This window comes from Macaca mulatta, chromosome 2 (assembly GCF_049350105.2).
Source record: "Macaca mulatta isolate MMU2019108-1 chromosome 2, T2T-MMU8v2.0, whole genome shotgun sequence".
NCBI classification, from domain to species: Eukaryota; Metazoa; Chordata; class Mammalia; order Primates; family Cercopithecidae; genus Macaca; species Macaca mulatta.
Window position 1 is genome coordinate 160,857,073 of NC_133407.1, and position 13,063 is coordinate 160,870,135.

Genomic DNA, 13,063 nt, shown 5'->3' on the forward strand with positions numbered 1-13,063 from the left:
TTCCAGGGCCTTCAAGGCCACCTTGGTCTGGCTCTCCCTCTCTCCCAGAGTCAGGCACCATCCTTAAGGCGCTGTCCACGGCGAGCCGCAGCGTCCGCGGTTGCTACCTGGAGGAGCTGCACGTGCTGCCCCCTGGGCGCCACGAGCCCCTGCGCAGCCTGCGCATCCTGCACAGCGCCCGCGCGCTCTTCGTGGGCCTGAGCGACGGCGTCCTGCGGGTCCCACTGGAGAGGTGCGCCGCCTACCGCAGCCAGGGGTAAGCTGGGACGGGGGTGACTCCCGAGGCCCCCACTGCGGCGGCGGTGCTTAAGAGGCGGGGCTTTGGACCCGGGAGACCTGGGGTCGGTCCCTGCAGTCTCCACTAGTGTGCCTTAGGACGAGTCACTCCACCTTTCTGAACCTTGGTTCTCTCCTGGTAAAACATCTTGCAGGGTTTTTGTGAAGGTTAATTGAGATAATCTCCTCCAGGTACTGACCTGGAGGAAGTGTGTGCTTAGGGAATTTTGGTGGGTGGCTGTTTTTATCTCTGTTGTCAAACACATAGCTAGGGTCAGTCAACCATCTCTAGCCCACTTGATTTATTCTCAGTCCCTTCAGTACAGAGAGGTTTTATCTTTGAAGCCACAGCACGTATTGCCCTGATATGGGGCAGATGGAGATGGTGCTTTAAGTCAGCCCCACGTTTTTGCTCCTCTTCCTTCCTTCCTTAGAAGAGGTAAAAAGGGCTGCTGTAGGTAGGGCAGAGGTGAGGCGCCACGTGGCGGAGTTGCCCTGGCTTCGCACTGCTTCTGAACTTGGTTCTTCACACCATCGCTTCAAGTGGACTCACAGATTTGACAACTGTGGCATCAATGTTTAAGGGGGAATTCAAAGCCTATTCCAAAGCCAAATGGAAATGTAGACCAGACTCCTACCACCCGAGGCTCTCCCAGGCTGCATCGCCTCATTTTCATGATACTCAGAAGCTGGCATCGCCACAGCCATGCAAGCTTCTGTGGCCTTTGCAACTGAGAGTCCTGGCTATGCCATCTGTCCTCAAGATTCGGAAGACAAATGGTATCCATGATACAGGGCTGTTCTTCAGCTCCAGTGGGGTGTGCTAGGAGCTGGGCAGAGGCCCATGGGGCCAGGAGGAGTTGGATGGTTTTGGTGAGGCAGCCAAGGAGGGGGGGTCTCAGGGCAGACACTCCAGCTCCTTTCAGCCCCAACACAGGGCTCCATCAACAAGACACCACACACTTACTAAGCCCTACCATATTCTGGGCACTTTGTAAGACTGTTGGTGTGAGAGAAGGCAAGAGAAATAATCCCCAAACACTGACTTCTCTCAGATCTCCAGATATCTGGGTGGGAAGAGAAGCTTGGCCTATATCAGACATGTGGGGAGAGATGGTCGGGTATGGTGGGAAGGACTCCAGTGGTGGAACCAGACACACCTGGGGCTCCATCTCAGCTCCATTATCTACTCATTATATGATCTTGAACAACTGAATCTTTTTGAGCTTCGGCTCTCTCATCAGGAAAACGGGGAGACATTTGATGGAACAAATGATGTTTAACGCAGGCAGAGTTGTAAGGATTGGGACTGGTATTCATGAAGTGCCCAGTCCAGTGAATCACAGGTGGTAGCTGGTATCTTTATTACTTTTTTATCTCCCCAAATGCATTTAGGAGCCCTCCAGCCTCCTAGGCCCTCTGGAGTCTTGCTGAATATAGACAGGACAACTTGGCAATGAATCACAGCTTTTCACACATGGCTTGTTCTCCGAGAGGTTGTAAATCCTTAAAGGCAAACCCAGTGGCCCAGTACTTTTTATACTCCACCAGCGAGCCCCACCCAGCCCAAGGCACAACGTGGCCTTCCACACATGACTGATCCTTCAGTTGACTGTTTGGCTTGAGAGGAGTTTGGTGCAGGAGAAACATGGGGAATGGCACTGGAAACTAGATTGAGGCCAACTGAGAAGGCCAAGGGAGGATTTTGACTTGAATCCTGTGGCTGTGAGCACTGGAGTGGTCCTAGAGCAGTGGAGTGCAGTCATGGGCTATGTGAAAAGATCAACCAGACAGTGGTGAACAGCACTGTCATATAGCAAGTGGATGCCAGGTGGGCTAGTATGAGTCTAAGCCAGATCTGAAGGAACGGGGCCTGTAGTGGATGGGAGGAAGGAAAGGCGCTGGGATGTTCAGCTCCAGTGGGGTGTGCTAGGGAGGCCTGTGCTCACATTCTGCAGAGAGGGGCTGGGGAGGTTGCATAGTGTGCCCGTTGCACTCCTGCCCTGGAGCAAGGCAGAAAGAGGTCAGTTTGGAGTTTAGTGCTTTCATCCTATTTGGTTTCCTGACTTTGGGATAGGAGCCCTTGATGTGTATACTGAAAACCCTGCTAAAAAACTATAGGTGAATCCAAAAAGTATGAAATGCAAGGTCACATTATTGGAAGATTAGTAAAATGGCTACAGCAAGTACACACAGTCACCAAGCTGTGCACTCCAGGAGTCTGGGAGCCAATTGCCACAATATATTAGAATTTGCACTGTTGTGGGATGTGTTGTCACAAAGTTTTACTGTGTCCTAGGATAGACATTTCATGCTTTTTCCCTCATGCCTTCCAAAACCGGCAGGAAGATGAGGGTGGGTAAGCAGAGGCCTCTTCAGGCTCTCTCCTCTGCCCAGGATCCAGGGGCTTATCTCCAACTGCCTCTTTTCACTCAGGAGAATCTCAGCCCCATGGGGCACCACGGAGACCTGGCCTGGCCAGAGAGAGACCAGTGCTCCCACGAGGAGGAGCCCAGGGAATAAATTGCTGACTGGCTCTGCAAAGCGGGTGTTTTATGCATGAACCACCCTTTTCCTCCTTCCAGCATGCCTTTCACCCTGCCTTTGAGAGGGATCCTCTACCCCCAATTCACTCACAGATCTCCCCTGGCTGCCCCATGAGCGCAGGGAAGGCCCACTCTCAGCCATTTTTTGCTCACAAGCTCCAGAGATACCGTTTCCACCCTGGACAGCTCCCACTGTGAGACTATTGCACCACAGTGCAGGAATTCGCCTGCCTGCAACTTCCACCATCCATCTGTCCCGCGAGCCGATGGAATGAACCTGTTCCTTTTTGTAATGGCTGCTTGAGACACTGCAGTAAAAAAAAAAAAGAAAGAAAGAAAAGAAAGACATGGTGATATATTATTGGTCTGATGGCTCCTTTATGAAAAGAACTCTAAACTGCCACCCATTTCTACAGTCAGAGACACACTCTAAGTCTCTTATCCTTGGAGCTTTCATTTTTCCTAAGAGCGTTCCCTGCTCTGTAAGCTTTGAAGTGGCCTTTGGCCAAAAGCAGCAAATGTGGTTCCACTTGAGCCAAGGAGGCAGTTATCCCTTTTATTCACAAGAAGAGAGCTCAGGCACTGGCTCCAAGAAGTCTCAAGCGTCCCCTCAGGCTGCCAGGGAAGGTGCAGGGCAGGCGTGTCCATGGAGAATCTGGTACCCTCTTCTCTGGAACTTAATTGAGGGCAGGGGAAGCTGAAGGGGTGAGAGGGCTTGGAGAAAGGAGGCTGGAGCCAGCATCTACTCCATGTTTTTCTTCTTTCCTATTCTGCTATGGTTTGGAAAGACAAGACACTTCATCCCTTGGCTTGGGAATCTTGACAAAAGTGGCCCCTGGCACAGCAGTTCTTGACCATGGGCACTCAGCAGAGTTACCTGGGGCCGGGGGGTATTTAGAAGATTCCAGTGCCTGGGCCTATTCCAGTCCAAAAAGCCAAACTACAGGTGGGTGGGCTTTTTGTTTTGTTTGCTTGCACTTTTTAAAGGGTGCCCAGGATATCCTAATTTGCAGTCAAGACTGGGAACTCCTGCTGTAAAACTGGTTAGGCTCTAGATGGAAGAAGGAGCAAGAGGCAAATTGCGTTTCTCCAGAATCTTCTGCATTTGTCTTATATAGGCTGATTCAGGTTTTCTGCCCTTACCCATTTTCTCTGCTGGCAGACATTGGTTTTTTGATGGATAGAATATTGTTTATTATTATTGTTAGTCACTAGCTATGGCTAATTATTTTTTCCAGTTTATTTGTGTCACTTCTAAATTCCACATCCCCTGCCTCTAGAGGTTGATACCCCTTTTTGAGGGCTGAAGGAAATAAATTCAGGAGTGGGCTTTACTGAGTTCTCATTGGTTGAATTTGCTAGCACTCCTCTTGATCCCAATGTCAGCCAGTAAGCAGAGTCTCAAAACCAAGGTTGCTGGGACTACTTGTGTACATGTGTTGCATGCAGTCCGATGATGTCCAGTTTGATGGACTCTGCTGATAAAACACCCTCAAATCAAACCATTGATCCCAGACGAAAATATGACCACATTTATCTTGTATAATTTACTGAAATTGCCCTTGAGTGAATAAACTGGAAACAGATTCCTGAGCAACAGTTGAGTATTCTGGATTCCTGGGTGGGCCAGAGTGTACTCACCAGACTCCCATGATTGCCTCGCTTATATGAGGTCATGGGTTGGTCTCGAGCATCGGATAGTACTGTCTTCTTTGCCCTCCTTTGGTGACAAGGAGAAGCCCCACCCTCTTCTTTGTATAATTAACCTCATTTTTCTCTGGGGCCTGACAGGATTTATTGAACTCACTGAAAGTTAAGAATTCACCTGACAGGTGACTCTCCCTGAAGCTTCAAGAGATAAGAAAAATTCTACCCCTGAGGAGCCAAAAGCGGCAACTCTTAGCTCTTTTCTTGTTTGTTTGTTTTTGGTGTATCTCTTTAGCCCTAGGCATCTTTGTTCCCTTTGTCCAATGGGACGATCCCTCTGCAAACTCACAGAATGGTGTGAAACTCCCCACCAGGCTCCATCTTCTTTGTAGTCCAGTACCTCCTTCTCCAAAGCCTCTTCTGTTTTCCAATCTCCAATTTCTGAGCCCCTGCTTAGTGCTCTCTCCAGACCCTCTTCAGCAGACTGGCTCAGAACAGGGTGGAAGCTGGGGACAGGAGACAGAGGGATCGAGGTATCCCTCCAGGATTGGCAGTGGGCTGAGTGTTGGAGGGACCCTCCTTTTGGCACCAGGATTGGCTACTCTCTGTACTTAGCAATGGATAGCAAAGCCTGATTCCATAATCGCCATAGACTTTTTCTCCCCTTTGGAGTCCTACTAGTGGAGGTTAGATTTTTCTGTTAAAAAATTACACGAAGACATCAAAAGGAGAAAAGGAAGAAAGGAGCTCTGGACTATGAGAAGTGGAGGCATTTGGGGCATGCAACAGTGTGTGAACCAGTATCATTCTGGGGCCACTGTAGAGAGACCAGCCCTCAGGGTTGAGGAATCGAGAACTAGGATGTGACCTCCTATAGCTTGAGCTCATTCTCACGATGCTAAACCACTGGACTCTGATTCCTGCCACTAAGCAGCACAAGCATGTGGGTGCTCCAGGTGACCATGGACAGTATCCAGGTGTCTGCTGATCCTGTGCTGTGTTTTGAGGGATGGGCTCATATTCAGTGTGTGAAATCAGACACAACCTCCCATGGGAAGCAGAAGTATGAGGGGAAAAGCGTGGTCAAAAGCTTAGGTCTGGACCCAGCTCCACCACCTCTGATCTGTGTGATCTCAGGAAAATACTTATCCCTTTGCCTTTGTACAATGAAAAGTCTGTGTAGGGGATCCCAGTGGTTCTCAGCCTGACTCCCATTAGAATCACCCAGGGAGCTTTTAAACACGACTTCGCCCCCAGAGAGTGTTGATTGGGGTGGGCTCAGGTATTGGTATGTTTTGAAAGCTCCTCAGGTGATTCTAATGTGCAGCCAGGGTTGAGAATGGCTGGATTAAACCATCTGTAAGGCTTTTTCCACCTATAATGTTTTATGACTCTATGATCATAGCATGTGTCAGGGAGGCACTTCCTCTTTGGGTTCCTGGTAACCACATCTGCCCCTGTGGCTGTGGGTGAGGAGTATGGGGCACCCATATTTGGGGAAAGCAGTGCCGTCTCTTTTAAATGTGCAGTCTCTGGAGGATGAGGGTTTGAGTCCTGGGTCAGGTCACTGGGTTTCCCCCAGATAACATGGGGATAGTAACAGTACCTACTTCATTGGGGTGCTGGATTTAAATTAATTCATGCTTATAACGTGCTTAAAATGATGCCTTACACACAGTAAAGGCTCAATGAACTTCATTATTATCATGGAAGACAAATGGATGGAAAGTGGTGCCCAGAGGGGAGTGTTCAAGTGTGTTCCTGAGATACAGGTGAGACTGGGAAGCCAGTGGGCTTGAGTCCCAGGACGTCTGTCTGGCAGGGCATGCCTGGGGGCCCGGGACCCGTACTGTGGCTGGGACGGGAAGCAGCAACGTTGCAGCACGCTCGAGGACAGCTCCAACATGAGCCTCTGGACCCAGAACATCACCGCCTGTCCTGTGAGAATCCCTTTATGTCTTCCCATCTCAGACCCCTCCTTCAATTCAGGCTATGACTCCCCACCAATATTCCCCCAATCCCCTGAGATCTTGTGACTTCCCTGCCCTTGCCTTGGGTAATAGGGGTACTGTCCCCCATGCGTGTCTGCAGGTGCGGAATGTGACACGGGATGGGGGCTTTGGCCCTTGGTCACCATGGCAACCATGTGAGCACTTAGATGGGGACAACTCAGGCTCTTGCTTGTGTCGAGCCCGATCCTGCGACTCCCCTCGACCCCGCTGTGGGGGCCTTGACTGCCTGGGGCCAGCCATCCACATCGCCAACTGCTCTAGGTATGTGAGGACAGGGCTTGCATGGTATCTGCCTTGGACCAGGATGGGGAGAACTAGGGAAATGGAGCCCCCTCACTCAGGTGTTTGAACTAAGGGACAGAAACCACTTCAGGGCTGTGCTGGGGACTGGATAGGTGGCTAATATCTGAGGCAGGAAACCTGAGCCCTGAAGGAGTTTCCACGCTAATGAGAGATAAGTTTCTATCTCTTGGTGGCTCTTGATGCAAAGAGGAATGCTGGGCAGACATGGAGGTCACTCCCAGACAAAGGTGAGCCTCAGTAAGTCTCATCCCAAACATGAGGGACAGCATGGGATGGTGGCAAGTCAAGCAAACCTGGTGCCAATCCTGGATTACCACCGTCTGGAGGTGTGGCCGTGGCCTAGCTACCTAACCACTCTGAGTTTCTCTCAGTGAGGGTTATAGTACCCACACAAGAGTTGTTGAGAGAGTTAAATGAGATGAGGTATATACAGAGCTTTCACAGTGCCTGGTACCTGGGGACTCCATAAAATAAGTAAGCCATAATTTCTGGCACTTTTTTTTTTTTTTTGAGACAGCATCTCACTCTGTTGACCTGGCTGGAGTGAAGTGGTGTGATCATGGCTCACTGTAATTTCCTGCCTCAACCTCCTGATTAGCTGAGACTACAGGTGCCCACACCACACCCAGCTAATTTTTGAAAATTTTTTGTAGAAACAGGAGTCTCACTATATTGTCTAGGTTGGTCTCGAACTCCTGGCTTCAAGTGTTCCTCCCACCTCAGCCTACCAAAGCTCTGGGATTATAGGCATGAGCCACCACACCCAGCCTTGGACACTCTTAAAACAATTTCATACACATTATTAATGTAGCCCTCACAGCAACCTCATGGGGGTAAGAATACAATCATTATCCTTACTTTAAAATTAAGAGTACTATGAGGCACAGAAGGTTCTGGTAACTTGCCCAGGGTTTCACAGCCAGCAAGTGGTAGAGCCCAGATTTGAAAATTGGAGTCAGAGTAGGCATGAGTGCACAGTGTCTGAGGCTGGAGCAAAGCATATGCAGTGTAGTACAGGGGACAGAGTGTGGGTTTCAGTGCAAGGATTGTGACCAGCCAGCAAGGCTGAAAGGGAGTCTGCAGATTGGAAAGGGGACTAAGACCTTCTTCTCTAAAGTCTGCCCTTTTGTCCCCTGTGAGTAGGGGCCATGTCCTATCTCTGCGTCCTTAGTCCTGAGCACAACCTGATATATAGAAGAAGGCTCTCAATACATGTCTGAAGGAGGAACAAATGAACAGATGGATGAGCGAGTCTGCCTGAGATGACCTGTTTAGGAGAAGATATTTCTATGTCACTGTCCAGCTCTTTCTGACAGCAATAGAAAATACATCGGCCCAGAGATAGACTAGATCTAAGAAGCTAGGGCTCAGAGGGGCATCTGTCTCTATCCCCTCCCACCCCGCCAGGAATGGGGCGTGGACCCCGTGGTCATCGTGGGCGCTGTGCAGCACGTCCTGTGGCATCGGCTTCCAGGTCCGCCAGCGAAGTTGCAGCAACCCTGCACCACGCCACGGGGGCCGCATCTGCGTGGGCAAGAGCCGGGAGGAGCGGTGAGGGAGAACGCGCTTGCTCTGAGGTCCCAGACTTTCCCGGCCCCCCAGAAAGCGGCCTGGATTCACCTCGTGATTCCGGGGACTCTCGTCCTTTCCGGTCTTGCATTCCCAGGGATCTCTTGTCAGGGAAGGGAGTCCCCCTCCTTGGATTGACACCTCTCCCCCGACCCCAGGTTCTGTAACGAGAACACGCCTTGCCCGGTGCCCATCTTCTGGGCTTCCTGGGGCTCCTGGAGCAAGTGCAGCAGCAACTGTGGAGGCGGCGTGCAGTCGCGGCGTCGGGCCTGCGAGAACGGCAACTCCTGCCTGGGCTGCGGCGTGGTGAGGGTCGGGGCCGTGGGCCAGGGGCGCGGCGTGGGGGGCTGGGGCCGAGGGGAGGGCGGGCCCGGAGGCCGCGGGGCTCTAAAGTCGCCTCTTTGCCACCCGCAGGAGTTCAAGACGTGCAACCCGGACGGCTGCCCGGAAGTGCGGCGCAATACGCCCTGGACGCCGTGGCTGCCGGTGAACGTAACGCAGGGCGGGGCGCGGCAGGAACAGCGGTTCCGCTTCACTTGCCGCGCGCCCCTGGCAGACCCGCACGGCCTGCAGTTCGGCAGGAGAAGGACCGAGACGAGGAGCTGCCCTGCGAACGGCTCCGGAGCCTGTGACACCGACGGTACTCCGCCCCCCGGTGCCCCACTCCTTCCTCCCTCCCAGCCCCGGCGCGGTGAGGGCGGGGGCGGGAGGCCCGGGCCGGGGTCGGGGTGGCCGGGCGCCCAGTCGCTGAGGCTTAGCCCCTCCGCAGCCCTGGTGGAGGACCTCCTGCGCAGCGGGAGCACCTCCCCGCACACGGTGAGCGGGGGCTGGGCCGCCTGGGGCCCGTGGTCGTCCTGCTCCCGGGACTGCGAGCTAGGCTTCCGCGTCCGCAAGAGAACTTGCACTAACCCGGAGCCCCGCAACGGGGGCCTGCCCTGCGTGGGCGATGCTGCCGAGTACCAGGACTGCAACCCCCAGGCTTGCCCAGGTAACCCTGCACGGAAGGAATCCTTGGCCCAGGGAAACCCTGTTATCCTGGAGGCCCCCCTCCCCCGCCCCAGGCCTACCCAGGAGCCCCCATGCGTAGGTGACTCCTTCTCCCTGACATCTCTGTGCTAGGGACTCCCAGAGCAAATTTCTGCCCCGGCCATAGATGCAATGGCTACTCCGGTGGAGTAGGGCCTCAACTTATCCTCCTGGTTTTTTTGTTTGTTTGTTTGTTTGTTTCACTTTTCTTAATGAGTTAGGTAAGAAGTTTGATTGGAGGTGGAGTCGGTCTGTCTCCCTCCGGGTGTCTCTGCTGCTTCCCGCGTGTCCCTCACCTGCCGCATGGGGTGGGGGCACTCCCTAACAGTGGATTGTTGGGTGGCGGGTGGATCAGGTGGATGTTGAGGTCACTGTGGCTCAGGGCAGAGTGGCCTGGCCTGGTATGGGGTGGAAGACCGTGTCGGGCCCTGCCTGCCCCTACAGCGCCTGACACACCCCGTCCCCTTGCAGTTCGGGGTGCTTGGTCCTGCTGGACCTCATGGTCTCCATGCTCAGCTTCCTGTGGTGGGGGTCACTATCAACGCACACGTTCCTGCACCAGCCCTGCACCCTCCCCAGGTGAGGACATCTGTCTCGGGCTGCACACGGAGGAGGCACTATGTGCCACACAGGCCTGCCCAGGTACGAGGCACATCCCGCCAGGGCTGGGAAACGCCATGGAGCCCTCTGATCCCCACCAGGGGGTCCCTGGGCAGTTAACCTTATCCTACCCACAACCCCCAGAAGGCTGGTCGCCCTGGTCTGAGTGGAGTACGTGCACTGAGGACGGAGCCCAGAGCCGAAGCCGGCACTGTGAGGAGCTCCTCCCAGGGCCCAGCGCCTGTGCTGGAAACAGCAGCCAGAGCCGCCCCTGCCCCTACAGCGAGATTCCTGGTGGGTCCCCCTGCCAGCACCAGCACAGCAACCCTTCCCAGCCTGCACTCCCAACTTCCTTCTCCTTCTGAAGCTTGTGTCCTGGTGGGGAACGGGGGGCACAGGATGAAACATGGAGGTGGGAAGGAGATGCCAAAAGAGAACTCCCATATTTGCCTCTATGCATACATTTGGGGTTTGGGCCCTCCTCATCCAGTGGATGGGCTAGCCCTTCTCAGAGGTGGGGTCTGGGGAGAGAGGGAGGGGAATGAAGGCCCCACGCCCAGTCGTACGGCTGAGCGTTGACCTAGGGATCCTCCCAGGGTTGCGCCTACCCTCCTCTCGTCTCTGCCCCTGACACCCTGTCCACTGGTCTTCCTGCAGTCATCCTGCCAGCTTCCGGCATGGAGGAGGCCACCGACTGTGCAGGTAAAAGAAACCGGCCCCACCTCATGCTGCGGTCCTCCCAGCCCTCCAGCACCCCACTCCAAAGTCTGGACTCTTTCCCCATCCTGCTCCAGACAGCCAAGCTTTGTTGGGGTCCCCACTGCTTTGAGATAGTGTGTAGGGTGGTCTGGGCAGTTCCCTCCATGCCCCCCAGCTAGGAGGCCATGATAAGTCTGTATCCTGTCATCTGACTCTAGACTCTCTGGTTGCCACCTCTGACTTGAGCCACAGGGTGCCTTGTGAAAGAGGTCCCCAGTGACAGCCTCCCCAACCTCCCCGTTTCCTTTGGCTGTGGCCTCAGAGCCTTTTCCAGGATGCCTCAGAGCCTCCTGTTGCTGTTTCTGCTCCCAGGGAGGCAGGCAGGAGTCTGTCCTCTTCACAGTGGCCCTTATCTTACTACCTGCCTCTCTTCCCCCAGGGTTCAATCTCATCCACCTGGTGGCCACGGGCATCTCCTGCTTCTTGGGCTCTGGGCTCCTGACCCTGGCAGTGTACCTGTCTTGCCAGCACTGCCAGCGTCAGTCCCAGGAGTCCACACTGGTCCATCCTGCCACCCCCAACCACTTGCACTACAAGGGTGGAGGCACGCCGAAGAATGAAAAGTACACACCCATGGAGTTCAAGGTGGGAGCCGCCTTGTAGAAGAAGAGGGCAGGGTAGGAGGGCAGGGTAAAGAGCGCAGGGGTTCTGGCCCTCAGCTGGGTGGAACTGGGCAGTGGTGGTGTGAACAGAGCACTGGATCTTCAGTCTGAGTGTGCTTTCACGACTGGCTTCTGGACTCCTTGCCCTGACTTGTTCCCTTCCCTTGTGTGTTCCCTCACCCCTTTCTCTGGTTTCTTCTTCTTCCCACAGACCCTGAACAAGAATAACTTGATCCCTGATGACAGAGCCAACTTCTACCCATTGCAGCAGACCAATGTGTACACGACTACCTACTACCCAAGCCCCCTGAACAAACATAGCTTCCGGCCCGAGGCCTCACCTGGACAACGGTGCTTCCCCAACAGCTGATACTGCCGTCCTGGGGACTTGGGCTCCTTGCCTTCCTAAGGCACAGAGCAGGTGGAGATGGGACAGTGGAGCCAGTTTGGTTTTCTCGCTCTGCACTAGGCCAAGAACTTGCTGCCTTGCCTGTGGGTGGTCCCATCCGGCTTCAGAGAGCTCTGGCTGGCATTGACCATGGGGGAGAGGGCTGGCTTCAGGCTGGCATATGGCTGCAGGTCCAGTTCAGCCCAGGTCTCTCATGGTTATCTTGCAACCCACTGTCACGCTGACCCTACGCTGTGATGCCTGGGCTGTGGACGTACTGGGCATTTGAGGAACTGAAGAATGGAGATGGCAAGAGGGCAGGCTTTTAGGTTTGGATTGGAAACAACTTCCTGTGGCCCCCACAAGCTGAGTCTGGCCTTCTCCAGCTGGCCCCAAAAACGGCCTGTGCTACATCCTGATGATCTCTGAAAGTAATCAATCAAGTGGCTCCAGTAGCTCTGGATTTTCTGCCAGGGCTGGGCCATTGTGGTGCTGGGCCATTGTGGTGCTGCCCCAGTGTGACATGGGACCAAGGTCAGCGCAGGTTGTCCACCTCTGCCTGGAAGTCTATACTCTACCCAGGGCATCCCTCTGGTCAGAGGCAGTGAGTACTGGGAACTGGAGGCTGGCCTATGCTTAGAAGTCCTTTAATCTGGGCTGGTACAGGCCTCAGCCTTGCCCTCAATGTACGAAAGGTGGCCCAGGAGAGAGGCTCAATGCCATAGGAGGCAGAAGTCTGGCCTCCGTGCCTCTATGGAGACTGTCTTCCAGTTGCTGCTTGACAAAGTTGTTGGCTGAGACCTGCTTGGGAGTCTCTTCTGGCCCTTCATCTGTTCAGGAACACACACACACACACACACACACACACAATCACAATTTGCTACAGCAACATAAAAGACATTGGGCTGTGGCATTATTAATTAAAGATGATATCCAGTCTCCAAATGTCTCTGTGCATCTGTGCGTGGGCTCCTCTTGCATGGTCTAGGCAATCTGAGCAATGCACCAGGGTGGCAGATGGTCTCTCAAGGCAGAGGAAATGCCCAAAGTAGCCTTATCTTTAATAGATGATATCTTTCCATTTGTGGAGTAGAAATAGACATACAGTGTACACATACATTGCCCTACACCCTTTTTGGAAAAGATGTTGGGGATAAGCAAATTCACAAGTGGGGTCGTAAGGTACACCAAAGGCAACAAAACAGGAGAGAGTTCTGCCTGCTCCTTTAACATCTCTTCCAGGCAATAGCTCCAGGGTGTGAGTGCAGAGGGAGAGTGTTGATGAGAATTATTTTGTGAGATATTTATACTGCTGAGTTTAATAAAATCAAAATT

The 13,063-nt window shown here is 53.5% G+C and overlaps 1 protein-coding gene and 1 long non-coding RNA gene across 10 annotated transcripts in view; one reads left to right on the plus strand and one right to left on the minus strand.

Moving 5' to 3' along the window:
- The window catches only part of SEMA5B (semaphorin 5B), a 121,214-nt gene extending 108,541 nt beyond the window's left edge, over positions 1-12,673 (plus strand). For 3 of the 9 annotated variants that reach the window (XM_077993800.1, XM_015130008.3, XM_077993799.1), the window contains 12 exons: positions 49-256; positions 6,292-6,409; positions 6,561-6,742; positions 8,192-8,335; positions 8,512-8,659; positions 8,768-8,993; positions 9,123-9,341; positions 9,851-10,021; positions 10,124-10,273; positions 10,637-10,681; positions 11,118-11,323; positions 11,552-12,673. In XM_077993800.1, coding sequence (XP_077849926.1) covers positions 49-256; positions 6,292-6,409; positions 6,561-6,742; positions 8,192-8,335; positions 8,512-8,659; positions 8,768-8,993; positions 9,123-9,341; positions 9,851-10,021; positions 10,124-10,273; positions 10,637-10,681; positions 11,118-11,323; positions 11,552-11,710 — 1,976 coding nt within the window. In that variant the 3' untranslated portion in view covers positions 11,711-12,673. Of the gene's footprint in view, positions 1-48; positions 257-6,291; positions 6,410-6,560; positions 6,743-8,191; positions 8,336-8,511; positions 8,994-9,122; positions 9,342-9,850; positions 10,022-10,123; positions 10,274-10,636; positions 10,682-11,117; positions 11,324-11,551 lie in introns of all 9 variants that reach the window. The other 6 variants (XM_077993801.1, XM_077993803.1, XM_077993802.1 and 3 more) reach the window with 2 other exon arrangements.
- LOC144339396 (uncharacterized) lies at positions 8,051-8,816 on the minus strand. Its single transcript, XR_013414379.1, has 2 exons — positions 8,405-8,816; positions 8,051-8,308 (listed from the first exon to the last, which is right to left on the minus strand). It is a non-coding gene; the product is annotated as an uncharacterized LOC144339396 (long non-coding RNA).
- Positions 12,674-13,063: the final 390 nt, after the last annotated feature.